The sequence below is a fragment of the Calonectris borealis genome, chromosome 6 (genome assembly GCF_964195595.1).
Source record: "Calonectris borealis chromosome 6, bCalBor7.hap1.2, whole genome shotgun sequence".
NCBI lineage: Eukaryota > Metazoa > Chordata > Aves > Procellariiformes > Procellariidae > Calonectris > Calonectris borealis.
The window spans coordinates 27079268-27095868 of record NC_134317.1 but is presented as its reverse complement, the minus strand read 5'-3'; the positions used below and the strand labels follow the sequence as shown (position 1 = coordinate 27095868).

The window sequence follows — 16601 nt, the reverse complement described above, 5'->3', positions numbered from 1 at the left end:
CTCTTGCTAACCTAGCATGCCTCTGCTTCCTTTATTTCAGATCTGTGAATGTTGTCACTGTAACTCAGATATTAAGACAATTGTATGCATCTCCTGCGCGTTGAGACTCTCTTGTTCCCTCGTACTCTTCCATGTGGGTTCTTAAGCTTTAACAAAGGGGTTTATTGCCTTTTTTTTTGTTGATTTGATTCACTTTGGTATCTTAGTTCTGCTCTTCTGCATTAGGCGGTAGTATTTAAGTATGTCAAGTACTCAGAATTTAATTCTCATGTGTTGGTTTCTGATTTTTTTTTTAAGGAAAAAAGAAATTCAAATAGATGAAATTTTTCCTTTTCGCAGTAAATTTAATAGGAGGAGGCTTGCTTTTCTTGGTGTTATTTAGACCCAGCTGAAGCCTGCAGATCAAAAGTTGAAAAGCTTAGTTGTAATCTATACTACAGCCTGTGAGAAGCTGTTCTAAACAAGCCTTACAGTTGCTTCTTCGGGCATATGTCAGTCTTGGCAGAGCACACTATTTCTCTTTTTTAAAAAGTACTGTTATTGTCTGTGTTAAAGCTCCATTAATCCCATGCATTATCAAAGAAGAAAATTTAAATAAATTAAAACTGGAGTTAGAGGAGTTTGGTATTACCAGTTGTTCTGGCTTCTGAACTATGAGGAAAGCAAACAAACAAGCTAGACTAAAATGTCAGAAATAGGCTTTTTACTTTATGCTTTCCCGTAACAGATTTTTGTTGCCTCTCTTCTTGGAGGAGTACACTTAAGTTTCTGATGTTTTTAGTTGAAAGAAAAAATGTTGAGGATCCTCACAGTAATTCAAATCTAGACAGGAGTGACAACTACTTAGTGGAGAATTGATCTTTCTTTAGGAAAACATATATGAGGAATATAGATTTTTTTTTTCTTTTTTTTGAAAGATGGTACTGCCTACAGAATACTTCATTTTAAAAGCTTCTTAGCATCATTCAAGCTGAGAGCAGGAAGGGAAATGTCTTACCTTGTTGCCCAGTCTCCCTCAAGGGGGAAGAGGGGGGTGAGGACAACCAACTGAAAAAACAACCAACCATACATTGTTCTTGCTCTTTGAAAATGTGCCTAAAACAGATTGGCTTTTAGACTTTTGTTCCTTTTTTTTGTTTGTTTTGATGAGAACTAAACTTGTATACAGCAATGCTTGGAACTTTGCTAAATTAAATTAGAGCCTCTTCTATAAGAGTATCTGCCCCTCAATGCAGTTATCCCAGACAAAAGTAATGGGTCACAGGATATTTTTTTTTTAACTTGAAAAGAGGAAAAGTTATTGTAGGCACAGCCTTCTTGAAAGAATTATGCATGCATTTGACACATTTTCATTTTTACAGGATGGTGTCACACTTGCTCAAAACAGTCCTGTTGGAGGGTGGGGGTGTCAGTGTCTCTCTTGTGCTATTTATGCATCGAGTCTTGAAGATAACAGAAGTACTTATTTTGACTTGACATTCAGTGAGAGTGTAGTCGAGGAAACTGGTATAGAGTGGTATGGTCTAAAGCTGATAATTATGTTCTGATCAAGTCAATGATTTCTTAGATTCATCAGTTTCCTTTGTTATTGTAGGGCATTGCAACTGGTAGGTTTGGCAGCTGCACCATGATTAGTTCACAGACTTGCTACTGCCTGTGAAAGATGATCATCCTCAAGTAGATTTCCTGTCATTTGAAGCAGGACTTTTTGTGGGCCTGAGATGCTGAATCAATCTGAATTTTCATAATTTATCAAATAAAAAAAAAAAGTACATAGCAGTAACTGACATTGAGATTCAAAGTATGTTTAATTGGAGTTCTGTTAATGCGTAAACTTAACCTTTATTTCCCTGCTTCTTGTGTTGTTAATATCTGGAAGTATAAGTCTAATGACATGGATACATCTAATTTTCTGAACCATATACTATTTTATCGTGGATTATCATAGCATTTAGTTCAGATTTTTCATTAAATTTAACTGTACTTCTTTTCAAATACATTGCCTTAAATCTGCAAGTTCTGTCAAAATCAGAATGATCTTATTCTCAAACTGCTCATCTGAACATCAGCCCGGCTCAAGGCATTAGTTATCTTAGCTTCCAGATGTTTTAGTATGATAAATAACAGTAAAATGAGAACTTACTATATATTATATAAAATATAATATGTAATGAATATATAATTTTAAAAAATTATTAATTCTTCAAAAACATTGATATCTGAATGTTTGTAATATATTTCAAAACTTCTGAAAGCAGCTGGCCCTCAGCCTGATTTCCTTTGTGTTGAAAAGGACTGTGTGTGCTTACAGCCGTTTCTTAATCCAAGGTGCAGTAACTAATCCCTACCTACAGGGCATAGTTTCTTAAACTATTTGGCTGTCTCTTTATGGTCTCTCTGTATGATCCTGGGAATATTTCTGACAGTCCATCAATTTACAGGGTGTTTATTCAGTATATAAGATACATAGGTCAGCTTATATGGCTTGTGAATTGTATCTGTAAAATGAAAATAATATATTTGATGCCAGAGATATGTAGATCACAAGTTGAAAAGCAATCTGAGGTCTGTTCCTCGGCAGTCTTCAAAAGGTATTGAAGAAAGACAGGAATTATCAGTGTTATCAGGAGCTTTGAGTTTGAGGTGGGTCCACACTCCCACTAGAAATTTGACTTTGACATTTTTCAAGTCAAAATGTTGATTTGTATAGTTGTTTATATTATGTTACTGTCTGGCCATTTTACTGTCTGGCCATTTTACACTGATCAAAGTTTTTACAAATTATATGGTGTTTTTGACCTGGTTTTCACACATGTAGGAGCGTCGAAAGGCTACAACACCAAAAAAAAAGAACCAAACCTGCTTCTGAACACTCTATAGTTAGGATATAAAATTTTGATAGGCAAGGTCTTGCTTCTTCAGTGGCTTTAATTTGTGTAACATACAGTGCCGTTGACATCAGTGTAATGCCTGAAGATACAGAACATCAGGAAATGCACGTATAGGTGCAGAATCTGGATATTGAGTTAAAATTTGGAAAAACCCATTAGTGGAACTAGTTTACCCTCTTTCATTCTCTCCAGTTAATAATGTAGATTACATGTTTAAAATTGAAAACAGTCTCTAAATAGTTCGGTAGGTGTGAGTGCTTTGGCTGACCTGAGATTTCTTTAATGACCTGAAGGATGGAATAGGGATTACTCTTAATAGGCTTGTGGATCACACAAAAGGGCTGAGCTTTGACAGGAGAAATCATGTAAACATATAGATGAATTTCAACATGTCACTTGAAATAATTAGTAACAGATTAAAGGAGATCTTTTAAACCATACCTATATGGGATGACGTCCCAGAAACACAACTTAAGTTTTAAAAAGTACTTCTTTAAATACATGATATCTATTAGATAAGATTATTTTAAGCATATGCTCGTAACTTTTAATGAGTTTAAATTTTTCAACTCTTACTGATCTTTTCTACCAGAAAATATTTTTTTTAAAAAAACTAAGACTAATTTTCAACTATTTTGAGTGCTTAAAGCTTAATTGTATTTTTTGGAAAATAGGCTGAATGAGCTTTATAAATGTGGCAGGTGATACTTATGTTTCCAATAAGTGTAAAATAAAGTTTTCTGTAATTGCATATCTTTATGACATTAAAGATACTAATGAGGTAAAAATAGCTAGTTTCATTATATAATTGGGAAGCTCATTGCCCTTTCTGTGTGTGTTGTGATATATGTTGATGTTTACAAAATGAAGGTGTAGAAGACATACAGAGTTATGCTATATATGTGTGTTACTGATAACAGGCGTTAGCTACAATTCTGACTAGACTTTGATCTTCCAAATACGTATGTATGTATGCATTTAACTTAAGGAGATGGAATTGCTCAGATTACCTCAGCGGCATCACTTAAAATTATGTTTTGCATGTGTAGCCTTCAGGTGGAAGCAGATACTGTGGGGCTGTAAATGTATTATTTCACCAGACTCTTGTGTGTGTGTGTTGTAGACTTGTAGCAGCATGATTAAAAATACATCTATCCTTATATCAGTTAATGATTTCTGTGTAACATGTTATAGGTCTGATTTGTGCAAGATTTTTGATAACCATATTTGGCTTTAAGCATACATTGCTCTAAACATAAAACAAGCTGAGGTAAAAAATGGTAAATAAAGGGACAATAAAAGTTAAGAAGGACCATTAGCTGACCAAACACAGGACAGACCTGGAGACAGTATAGCAGCTGTCAAAAGCACTGCACATAGTTTGCCAGGGGGCCACCTGATACTGAAACACCTTCCATGGCTTTGCCAGCCTTGGCTCTAAGTGGTAATTTGACAAATGAAGAAGAGAAAGAGGAGAGATGCTGGAAGAAATAGGCGCATGTGACGTTACACGCATTAAAATATGCAGCAGTAGAGAGAGCTTTAAGGTAGTAGGCGGGAGTAAAATACACTTTAGCTGAGAGGAAAAAGGAAAAACGTAGCAGTGCAACGTATAAAACGCAAGTAAAAGCAGTACAAACGGATAAAATGCAAGGCACTAATTTCGCATAATTCCAATTTCACGTTGATTTAAACCAATTTATATCCTTTACTAGGTTTGCTTGCAGCAAATCAATTCCTTTAGTTCCTTGTATGATAGTAGAAGCCAAGTGCTGGGATTGATAGTTTTCTGTTTTAAGAAGCTGCATTAGCTTACAGGGTGGGGATGTCTCCTGAGTGCTTCAGCTTGTGTATGTGTATGCGATGGAGGGACCAGAGCTGTCTGGCTAGCAAGGGAGGGGCGCTGGAACGACATCGCTTCCAGCTAGGAGGGGGAGTCAGACCTCCTCTTGGAGGCAGCCTGTGGGGCAGCTCCAAAACTGCAGTCTTAGCTGAATGCAAATGTTAAAGAAAAGAACGGGGAGAAGAAATGGAAAAAAAAAAGTAGTAACTGTAAAAAGGAACCCATGATCAGAAGGGAGTGAGAAAGCTGAGTTGCTTTAGCTCTTCCATCTGCAGTGAACATAGCCTTTGTGTGAAGCTGAGAGAATACAGAGTGGGCAGGGTGTGCTTGTTTTTTAAAAATGGTAAAGCTGGGGGAAAAAGCGAGTACAATTTTTCTGTCTTTTCCTAGTTTACCCTTTAGCAACTTTAAATGTATCATTATACTCGCCCTGTTAAATTGAGCCACGGTCCGTCTAAACCATTATCCTGTTTGGGTAAGAGCTAGTAGGAAATGTTTAGGGAGAACTGTAAGAAAAGCAGTGTATTTAGAGGGAGCTTTCTCCTGTCTTAGCAGTTTTGGGAAGTGCCATTTTTTTTCTGTAATACGATAATGAATTAAAGGTCTTTACAAAAGATCATTCACCATCTGTATGGGATGTCAGATATTTTCAAAGTGTTTTACTTCATGATTGGATAGCTATACATACTTCTTAACTAAGCTGAATAGTCACTTGTTGAGCATTGTATGAAAACTGTTGAACAACACAATATATAAATTGCCTGTAAAATTGGGAAACAAATTCATCACATTCTTTAAAGCAAGTGATGGACTAAAAAACACAGGCTCTTCCTGCAATAAACATCACCAGAAGTGTTATCATTGGGAGCATAGAAATGAGTTAACTAACCTTTAAAGCTATAAATGAAGCTAGAATTGCTGTGTGAACTTGTCGCATCTCTCAAAAAGTAATTAAATAATTTTCAAGTTTGTTAATTTTTAATCTGAAAGACGGTTACTCTAGACCTAACCTCGAGTTGTTTTGATAACACTAGCAAGAATGTCTTTGTGGGCAAATCTATTTTCATGCATGTGATTATTCAAGATACCCTCCTAGAAATCATTGTAATACTTAATTAAAATATTAAAATATTTAATTACTGTAAGCCACTGGGGATACCAATGTTGTAATTGCATTTAAGATGAGGTAGAAAAGTAATTTGTTTTTCAAGTCTTGCTGACTTTATTAGCAGTGGCATCAGCACTTTACCCTTTTTAGTGTTTAAAAACTGATTAACTGCAGCATTACTGTAAAACAGGATAATATAAAAAGTTATATGCATTTTAATACATCACACTAACACAGTGTGACAGTGTTGAAAGAAAGTGCCTTTAAGCACATCTGTAAGGTTGTTTCATATGTTACTGCCTCGATACTTGGAGGGGGTATTTTTTGTCCAGCATGGTTGGCTTTTTATTTGAGTTTTTGTGATGGGCAAAATGTTTCTTTTTGGAATACGTGCTTGGAAGAATGGCACAAGTGGGAGAATATGAAGTCTGGAAAATGTTACAGTAAACTGGTGTAAGATATAAAGAGGACAAAATGCGTGAAATTATCCAGTATTTTTTTATGGGAGTGTTATTGTTAGTTAAAAGAGAAATTAAACTAATCATGGAAGATACATGACTGACAGCCGAAAACCTATTTGGGAATGTCATAAATTGGTTTATGCTATGAGTTTGGTCTTACGAGAAAATAATAATAAAAAAAAGTTAATGGGAAAAACTGCAGTCCTGTTTAAGTGCCATGTATTTCATGGCTCTTAATTTATATAAAAGTGTTTGCTTCACTTGTCTTAATTAATGTTTCAAAATGTGCCCTAAACCAGTTCAAAGCTGTATTACAATCTGTAATTTACACAGTAGGTCAGAGGAATAAGTTTGGTTTTAAACTCGTGTATGCTTACTTGCCTAGATCACTGCTCTCAGCCGGTGAAGGGCTCTGGTCCTAGAGGAGAAGTACAAAGCAGAAGCCACCCTTGTGTGTTTTCTTCTGGTTCTTGGTTTGGTGTGTGTGAAAGAGTAAGAGGTGGTGGCCAGAGGGCGATTCGATAATGATCTTGGGGTGATGGTATTGGGGAACATGGAGAATGAGAGCCAGACAACCTGTATGCCAAAAAGACTGGGTCTGACTGTTGTAGATAGTTGGTATCAATGGAAGGAGAGTATCTTCTGCAGGACGGCCGTAGCCGGTGCTTACATCCACCACAGAGAGAGGGAAAAATGGAAGGCAGCCTGTCAATGATGGGGGATGCACAAAAGTTTTGAGAGGCTAATCTAGCTAGGCTTCCTCTACTCCTTCCTAGCCAAGAAGGAGAGATGCTTTTCTAGAGGGTGATTCACAACATGAGCCTAAAACAGTTTCTTAGAAAAGTTCCTCTCACCCTCTTGGATGTAGAGAAAGTCAAGGCAGATCAGCCTCCCAAGGCTGAGTTTAGTCTTTCTGAACATCACCCTCAGACCTCTCTGGTGAAGCACTTGCAGTGAAACACTGCCTTCTGCTTGCCTATGGTAAGCAGAGCTTGTGGTGAAAATTATGGCTGAATAATTAAAGATATTAGTATATACTGAAATCTGCAGATATTTCTGATTTTAGGAATACGCTGCTAAGCATGCGCATTGTAATTGAGTTTCCAAATGGCTTGTCTATATGCCATTTTGACATTTGGAAATTGCAAAGAATCTTCATTTTCTATAAATGCAGGGATTGGTGCTATTTAAAAAAACAAACCAAAACAAAAACAAAAAAAACAAACCAAACAACAACCAAACAAAGCCAAAACCACAAAAAAAGCCCTCAAAACCTTACCTTTTTATCTTATATCTCCTTTTTTTGCACTATGGTAAAGTCTGCTTGTAAATTGCTTTTTTGGCGAGATGTACAGTGTGTTAACTCAAAAGTTTTAGCTTAAGCAGCAGAGGAACTTTCAACGGCAAAGTTCATATTCATGCCCCAGATAATGTCTAAAACATGAGAAATTCAGAAAACTACTGATGTTGCCAATGAAGTTTTATGTAAATGCTCGTTTCAAAGCTCGCATCCATGTAAGGCTTTCTTCAATATTTTGGTACTTAGTAATGATGTTTTTTGCTGCTACAGTGAGTTTACCTAGAGAATTTTTTTTTCTTAAACTAGAAAGAACTCTGCAATATGATACTTGACTGCTGTGCTCAGCAAAGAACATATGAGAAATTCTTTGGATTACTGGCAGGGGTGAGTTATGTTTTCAGATTTTATACTTTATAGTAGATAATTTCATTGGGGTTTTTTTTCTGTATGTCAAATTTTAATGGATCAATAAAACCGATAGTCTTTTTATCATTCTGAAAATGGTTATATTAGTTGATTGGTTGTATTAGTTGACTGAAGTAACATTTTGATTGTAATAAGCATAGTGAATGCAGAATGAGAGAACTCATTTTCTCTTTATATTGGTGCTTTTTTTGCCTCCTTCTTTTCTCATTACGGTTGAACAATAAATCAGTGGCAAAGGAATGGTACTAAAAAGAGGTAAAAGTATTATGAGTTACCAGAGAATATCCTTTTTACAGTGCTGAAGATTAATTTTGGAGACTCCTGTCTTTTACCATTTTGTTCAAAGCTGCATAGTAGGTTGTATTTAGAGCCCAAGACGACTGAATACTTACTGTCCTGGGGTTGTGGGTGGGGTTTTTTGTTTGTTTGTTTTTCAGTAAAAGCTAGCTCTGTGTGTAACTAATTGCTAATTTAGTTGCAGTTATTTCTTAGTTAAGTTTTCCCTATCTATGATATTGACAGATCTGACTAGTTAAGATAAAACACTTGTTTTCTCAAGGGAGCAAGTTATGCTGAAAGGGGGAGGTTTTTTCCATTTGTATGTTTTATCCAGTATTTGAGGAAATGCTTCTGCTGGTAGTCAGTTACGAAGCACTAACCATGTTCAGTAGAATATAAATGTTAATCTCCATGTTCTTTGGAATGTTTGTATCCAAAATGTCTTACCTCTATGTTCCCTGCTGCTTCTCTAATTTTAAATAGTCATTCAATGATGTCATGAAAAAAATTTACATTTCATGGGGTTACATCAGGTGAAAATACTGCGTGTACAGAAGTAAAAGAAATTGCTGGATAATTTGCTGTAGTTCAAAACTGATAATTACTAATTTGCAATGCAGATGAGTTTCTTGTTCTGACAAACTGCTGAAAGCAATAAAATGTATCCATTTGAAGGTATTTTCTTCTCCTCCAAGTGTGATTTAAAAGGAAATTCTTGCAGTAAATATTTGCACCATTAGGTCACTTACACGTAGGTTATTTGCATGTTTCATATTTTGTTTAATCTGGTTGTTTAAATTGTACAATGTTGTCTCAGCGTTTCTGCATGTTAAAAAAAGAATATATGGAATCCTTTGAAGCTATTTTCAAAGAACAATATGATACCATTCATCGTTTGGAAACAAACAAACTGAGGAATGTTGCCAAGATGTTTGCTCATCTACTGTATACCGATTCAATTCCCTGGAGTGTAAGTAAAAGAGGGTATTGTCCTAGATTTCTTTCTCAATAATTAATCTCCAGTATTAAGAAATAATATCTAATACATTAGTTTTAGTATTGATTCTACAATTTCGAACTACTTGTATTTGTAGCAAACTGGATTATTTTAAGTATCTTCTCAGACACTGTTGAACAATTCTGTGTTGCTCCGTCTCCTCTTTCTGCCCCCTGTGCATCGTCATCCTCCCTCCCCCATTCTTAAGGAGCTGATTTAAGCTGGTATTTTGTGGAGCTCAGCTGGAATCGGTTGATTAAAATGCACTTTTTTTTAGAATTTTGGACTTTTAATCAGTAATGTAAATAGTAGAACAGTCTCTCAAAAACAAGCCTAAAGAAACCTTTTAAAATTATCTTTATATATAAAATTAAAAGTTTTATATAATGATAAGAAATTTTAAAATACTGCTTGCCATTTTGTGATTTAAGTGCCAAATAAATAAAGGCAATCTTGCATTCTGAGAACTTATTTCTTCATTTTTAATGTTATATTATTATATCGAGGTAACTTCTTCTTTCCTATTGTTTTATTCTTGTTTCACAGCCTAGTCTAATTGTCATTCTTCAGGCACACACAAGTCAGGCCAAATATTTCACCTCTTTAGAACTTAAGTCCCAAATCTTTAACTTCCCAGAAGTTCACACACCTGATTTTTCTCTTGTGAAACTTTCCTGGATAAAATAAATCCGTAAAGAATTACTAGTATAAATATGATCTGAAACTGCTCCGAGGTGGTAGAAAAGAATTTTTGAGGAAGAAAGTCTTGACTAGGAATTACAGGGTCTATGTTCTTGGAGCGGGGGGACATGCAGAAATCAGTCTTTATTAGTTATTTCAGGAGAACAAAGGTTTTTAAGATAAATAAAGGAATGTATGTTCAAACTTAGAGGTTTTTTCTAAATATTTTTCTAAATATTTTCAGGTCCTTGAATGTATAATACTGAGTGAAGAAACTACCACATCCTCCAGTAGAATTTTTGTCAAAATATTCTTTCAGGAACTCAGTGAATATATGGGACTTCCTAATCTAAATGCAAGATTAAAAGATGAGTAAGTGGAAATTTTATTTTCAAAACTGTAAATTTAATTAGTTTCTTTATCTGAAAAAGTACAGATAAGAACTCTGTTTTCAAATCCAACTAAAACTGCAGTTCTGTAGCTGCAGTACTTCAAGAATAAGTTCATGTATAGATCTAGTTATTGCAAAGAGTCCCATTAAGCTGAGGGTGTTACCATCAATTTGGGTTCAAGTATGTGCATGACTATTTGCAAGATGTATCTTTTTTTTTTTCCCAATGATGGTTCAGCTTGTATAAGAATTTTCCAAGTGCAAGTCTATTTTTGTGTATTATCAGCTGTATAGCTCTGTAATAAATGTTACTGTGGCTTCTTTTTCTGACAAAACTTAAAAAAAGCACATAACTATTAATTCCAGTTTTTCTATGATTAATTGCTTATCCTCAAGTAAAGTGTAAATACCACGTTCTTTTAAGCCTGTATGTGATTTAATGCATTGTATTCTGGCAATGTTCCTTTCAGTTGCTTGAGCTATTTCCTGTAAGTTGGGATTTCTTCTGTGTATGATGAAGAATTTAGTAGATGCTTTAGCTCATGTAAACTTAAACTTGAAACTATACTTAGGACCCTGTTTGGGATTTCAGCATAGGTACCTAGATCTTTGAACTTCTTGGTCAACAAGTATTATCTAAAATCAGGCTTTCTGTTGTCATAATCTGACAGTATGTATGTAATTCTTCTGTGTGTGAAGAAGCTTATGTTTTTGTAAATGAGCAAGTTTTTAAATAGCATTTTGATCAGATACAGATAAACACGAAAGTATTAAAAAATACATGAAGAGAAAACTTATGCTGTACTATGGAGTTCTATACAGTTTCTTTTTCAGTTTATTAATGTCAATGAGAATTAGTGCTAAGCTGGCATGGTGTTTAATTTAGATGTTTGTTTTCATCAGAACATTGCAGCCTTTCTTTGAGGGATTGTTGCCTCGGGATAACCCAAGAAACACTCGCTTTGCCATCAATTTCTTCACTTCTATTGGCCTTGGAGGACTAACGTAATCACATTTCTGATTTGATATTTACTTTCCTTCCCTCCCCTCCTCCTGCCAAAAAAAAAAAAAATTGAGATTTTTTTTTTCTGTTAATTAGGGATGAATTACGGGAGCATCTTAAAAATGCACCAAAGATGATAATGACACAGAAACAAGATGTTGAGTCATCAGATTCCTCTTCATCTTCAGAGACAGACTCTTCAGATTCTGATTCTGACAGCAGCAGTAGTAGCTCAGAGTCATCCAGCAGCAGTGACTCCTCATCTAGCAGTGGTAACAGCAGTGACTCAGGTATTTAAATGCTAGCTGTAACTATTTACTTCTCTTTTATTTACTTCTGTACACCTATTTATTTCTATGTATACTTGTTTTGAGGAAAAACTAGCTATAGACAGTGTTAGTTTCTCTGCTTTAAAAACTAGTCAATTTTTTTAAACTTACAAGTTTTAAAATACTAAATATTGCTCATGGAAATTTATTTTAGAATTTAGAAAAACTGAGTTCCATTTTTAGAGACTTAAATATCTGAGGAACATTGTTTTGTAGATTACTTGTTGATACCTGTTGCACAGTACTATCACTTCAGTTTAGTGGAGGACAGCAGGATTAGACTTATTCCCTATTAATATCTCTGTGGGATGCTGGTGAACTCTAGAGACTAATGACCACAGCTCTTTTTTGCTTGGCTTGATGGAGTGAGCTTCATACTACCTGTGTCCTTCCCTGTAAATACATGTCTCTTCATGGATCAGAAATGACATTGTTCAGTTCTAGCTGAATTATTCTCCTTCCAAGTTTCCATTTCTAATTCCTTTTTCTCAGGAAGAGTTTGTGTGGTGATATAGTGAAGGTTCTTGTCTGTAGAGAAATCTCCAAGGAAGAATTAGCTTTTGCTGACAACTTAGTATTTTGTAGTTTTATGCATTATGATTAGGGTTTAGCATCTTATGCTGATGTAGAACCTTCTATTTGACATGAAGTGTCATAAACATTGCTTAATCAATAAAGTACATGCTAGTATGAGTTATTGTGTGCAGTCTCCCCCATTGTATATAACGTGAGCAGATGATAACACAGCATGACTTTTTATAGTACAGAAGCTTGCTGATTCAAAGTTAATTTGATTTATTACGTGCCTTTGAAATGAAAATGTTGATTGATAAAATAAAAGCAGTGTGAACTGCTCATGCTTTGGAAATGCATTTTTGTTCTCCATTGCAATCTTACTGTACAAAGTCTGATTTGTGTATCTTCGCATTCATCGCATTAATGACGACAAAGCACTAGAAGAGGGCACAGTTAAACAGGGTCAGAGGAGGCGTTAGTTCAGCAAAAAGCCAGATGGCTCCTGCATAGACAGCTGCAGCTCTGCTGAGCTGCTTGATAGGAACCAGAGAGGTAAATCCTTAGTGACAAACCAACTGAGTCTGCAGTCTGCTAGCATGAACACTTTATTTTTGTAAGTTTAGGATCTTCCCTTTTTTTATTACTTGTCCATTCTCCATTCAGGAACACATTCATTAAAACATGCATTTTGATATCTTTGCAGCCTGGTTTCACTTTTTTTTCCTGGTTCTTGTGTACTTAAATACAGTGGCCAGAACACTAATTGCAGATAATTATATTCTTTAATGGTAAACTTGATTGAGGTCCATTACTGGTTGTAACTCCAACTCTTCCTGTGTTTGCAGCTTTATAATTCTTCAAAATAACTTGGTAGAGTTGAAACACATTTTTCAGAGGAATGTGCTACAATATTCCAGTGTTTTAACAGTGCAATATATAAGAGAAAATAGGAAAACTGCTGATTAGAAATTGAGCATGGAGCCAAATTAGAGATTACTGTTTTATGGATGTTAATGTGTGGAATTTCACCAGCTAGCTCAGCACTGCTCTGGAGAGGTCATTCCAACCACAACAGGACCAGCAGAGGACAAAATTTGTTATCAAAGCAGCTTGTTCCTTTGTATTTACTTTCTCAGGTCTTTTTCTGCATTCTGGTGGATGTAAAACAATAGGGAAAATACTGTTTAAAAAACTTAATGTGTTAAAATCTATCTGAAGTGGTCCATCATCACATTTTATCAGAATGCCAGGAAGCCTTAGTTCAGACATGAAACTAGCCAGCTGCTGTAGAACTCAGATTTGATGTAGTATTAAATCAGTTTTGGCTGTGGTATTTTCAAAAAGTGATTAGAAACAGTTAGCTGATATGAACTATAGTTCATACAATAAGGTGGATTAATGGTTATTCTAAATGGCTGTAACTTCAGTGTTTACTGATAAATACAGTCGAGTGACATCTAGAGGTTCCTTATAAAGAGCAAACAGGATGAGTATGGCCTCTTCCGCTGAGATGAGCACTACTGTGTATTTAGAAATACGCAAGTTTCAGTCTTAAATTGTGGACAAAGCTGTCACTATTTCTCCTGAAAATGAGCCAGAGGGTCATTTTTTTTATGTTGCTGCAGTACCACTATCTCAAGCCATTTCATATGCCTGTTTCCTCATAGGATAGTGTTGGAGATTTTTCCACATCTGCTGTTTTTGATCTCCATTGACTGATAAGCTTTTCCAGGAAGTAATTGGAAAAGTAAATTATTTTAAAAGACTGGACGGTCTGGGAAAGGTGATATTTCTAAAAAAAAATTATTTGTAAGAGCGCTTTGATATATGACACTACAGCCTATGCCTGGTCCTTTTGTATCAAGTCAGCAAGAGGATGATGATGGGTAGAGGTTCTCAAAAGTCAGGCATCACTTGCAGATCGCTAAGGGATACTTGTGAGTGGCAATCACACCTGTACAAATTTGAGTTGTTCCCTCTTTAAGCAATTAACTGGTGGGGGAGGGGGAAAAGGAAGGTGATTGGAGTTTCGTCAGTATATGGAATTTCAAATCTTTTCAAATATGAAAGCATGTCTTACATAACCAAAAAATTCTTGGATCGGCAGGTTTGCAGATCCTACGTCAGATTCCCACTTAGTGAGTTGCTCTATTTTAACACTGATACGACTGCTTAGTAGTGTTTTGCATTCAAGTGCAGGTTTGGGTTTTTTTGTAAGTTGAGGAAGAAGTTTCTTTTTGGTTTGAGTTGCATCATGTTCTCAATACCTGTATAGGCATTGTAAATGGGATGAAATGCAGAAAGCTGTTCCCTAATTTCTTATTTGTACGCTCTTAAGGTTTTGGGGTGATGCGTTGTGACCTTGCTTTTTGTTAACGTGAGATTCTTGTGTTAATAACAGTGGAGTTACCAAGAAATATGGAAGCGTAGAGGGGAAAATGGAGAGTAGTCTTGGGCTTGATAGTCAGTTCACACTTTTATGGAGAATTTCTCTTTATGTAAAATAAAAAGCCTGTAATGCAGACAGACATTTAAAAATAATCAGTACCTGCTCAGTCAAAGAATGGGTGAATTTTTCCCCATTGCATGGGACACTTGGTTGGGCGTGGGGGGGAGCAATAAAATCAAAGCTCATTATTTTCAAACCTTTGTCCAGATACGTACCTACAAAAGTTTTCTGAGAAAAAATACCTCTCTAGAACTTTCTATGTAGTTTAACAAGTTAAGCGTAATAAATTAAAATGCAACCTTATTCCCATAATTTGTTATAATTTCAGATGTTCCTAAAGCCAAAAGAAAGAGAATGCAAAAGAAAAATAGAGAATCTGATAAAGTTTGCAGGAAAAAACAAGAAAGGAAAAGGAAATCACTTGAAAAGAAAATGGGGAGGAGGCAGCAAGAGGAAAGAAGTGATACTGAAAGCAAATCAGAAAGACATCACCGAAATTTGAGAGAATCACACAGGAGAGATGACGTATCAAAATATCATCACAGAGATGAGTCCAATGGCAGAGACGGTTACCATAGTGGAAAGGAGAGGAACCATGAAAGAAGTAAGGATCTAGAAAATAAGCACAGTAATTCAAAACCGAAGAAAGCAGAGAGAAGAACTTCTTTGTCTGATGATGAAAATTACAGACACTGGAGCAAAGATAATGGACATCGCAGTAGAAAAAGAGAAAGATCAAAATCTGGAGAGAGAGACCATAATAATTCAAGTCCGAGAGAGGAGGAACAGGAAGACCGATACAGAAATGGTTCAGAGAAACACCGAGAGAAGTACAACCGTTATTCTGACCAGTACAGAGAATCCAGAAAGAACGAGGACAGGCGAAGGGAGAATTCCCCACACAGACGAAAATAATACCTAACCAGAATTTGAAATAAATGCGCATTTCTGAGCTGTTAAAACTGTATTTTAAAATCTATTACTGAACTTTCTTTAAAAAAAAGATTTTGTACAAAGTGATAGTTTGCATTTGTAAATTTTATCAGACTTTTTCAAATTTTCAGTACCACTTTTTTATAACTATTGCATTGAGTCTTTCTGTTAAATTCTTCCTTTGGAAAGAAGCTGTTTATTTTGTGAATAAAACCATTAAGATTTCAGCAAAATGGGTGGTTTTGTCACTTAGTTTCAAGTATTTGTAATCGTAACTTTATAGTCTGAAAAACATTGGTTTTTAACTTTGCTTGTTAATTGAAAGTCAGATACTGAGGCTAGGGTGATAACTGTAAAAATTTCAGATTACAATGTGAATGTTACACGAGAAGGCTTTATAAAAAAATTTCAAGCATCAGCACAAGCGCTTCAGGCATTCTGTAGCTGTATATTTTTTTCAACTTCGCAAACACGAAAGCAAGTTTGACCAAGATTTTCAGGAAATACTTCAGTTGATTTTTTTCTTCAGGAGTTAAAATTGGAAAAGCAATATTTCTGTTTTAAATGTCACATTTGAAAGTGTGTCAACTTGTTCTGTTACTTTTCACAATGTTTTTTAATATTGTAACATCCTGAGCTAGTTACACTTGTGATCTTAGATTGGGGGGGGGGAAGTTGGCGTGGGTTTTGTTTTTTTTCTTTTTTCAACTATGAATTTGATTTTGAACTCATAGACTTCAACTCTAGCCCTACAAAGGAAGTGTTTAAGGAACATCTTTCCCAGTATATAAAAAAATAAGAAATCAAAATAAGAGGCATTTCAAATCTTTTTAGATGTTTTGAACTACATGGCTTGAAGTGCTCAAGTTCATTGGAAGCAAAGTTTACCACAAAAAAAAATCAGTTGCTGCAGCAGTTTACATTATAAATTGTTCTACCTGGAGTTATCTGAAGCAACTAGCTCAGCATTCATTGTATGAGTAATGAACCAAAA

General features: G+C 35.3%; 1 protein-coding gene across 5 annotated transcripts in view; it reads left to right on the top strand.

Moving 5' to 3' along the window:
* The window catches only part of CWC22 (CWC22 spliceosome associated protein), a 34408-nt gene extending 18133 nt beyond the window's left edge, over window positions 1-16275 (top strand). For all 5 annotated transcript variants that reach the window (XM_075153361.1, XM_075153358.1, XM_075153360.1 and 2 more), the window contains 6 exons: window positions 7910-7987; window positions 9126-9278; window positions 10231-10358; window positions 11281-11382; window positions 11477-11670; window positions 15003-16275. In XM_075153361.1, coding sequence (XP_075009462.1) covers window positions 7910-7987; window positions 9126-9278; window positions 10231-10358; window positions 11281-11382; window positions 11477-11670; window positions 15003-15589 — 1242 coding nt within the window. In that variant the 3' untranslated portion in view covers window positions 15590-16275. The remainder of the gene's footprint in view (window positions 1-7909; window positions 7988-9125; window positions 9279-10230; window positions 10359-11280; window positions 11383-11476; window positions 11671-15002) is intronic.
* The last annotated feature ends 326 nt before the right edge of the window (window positions 16276-16601 follow it).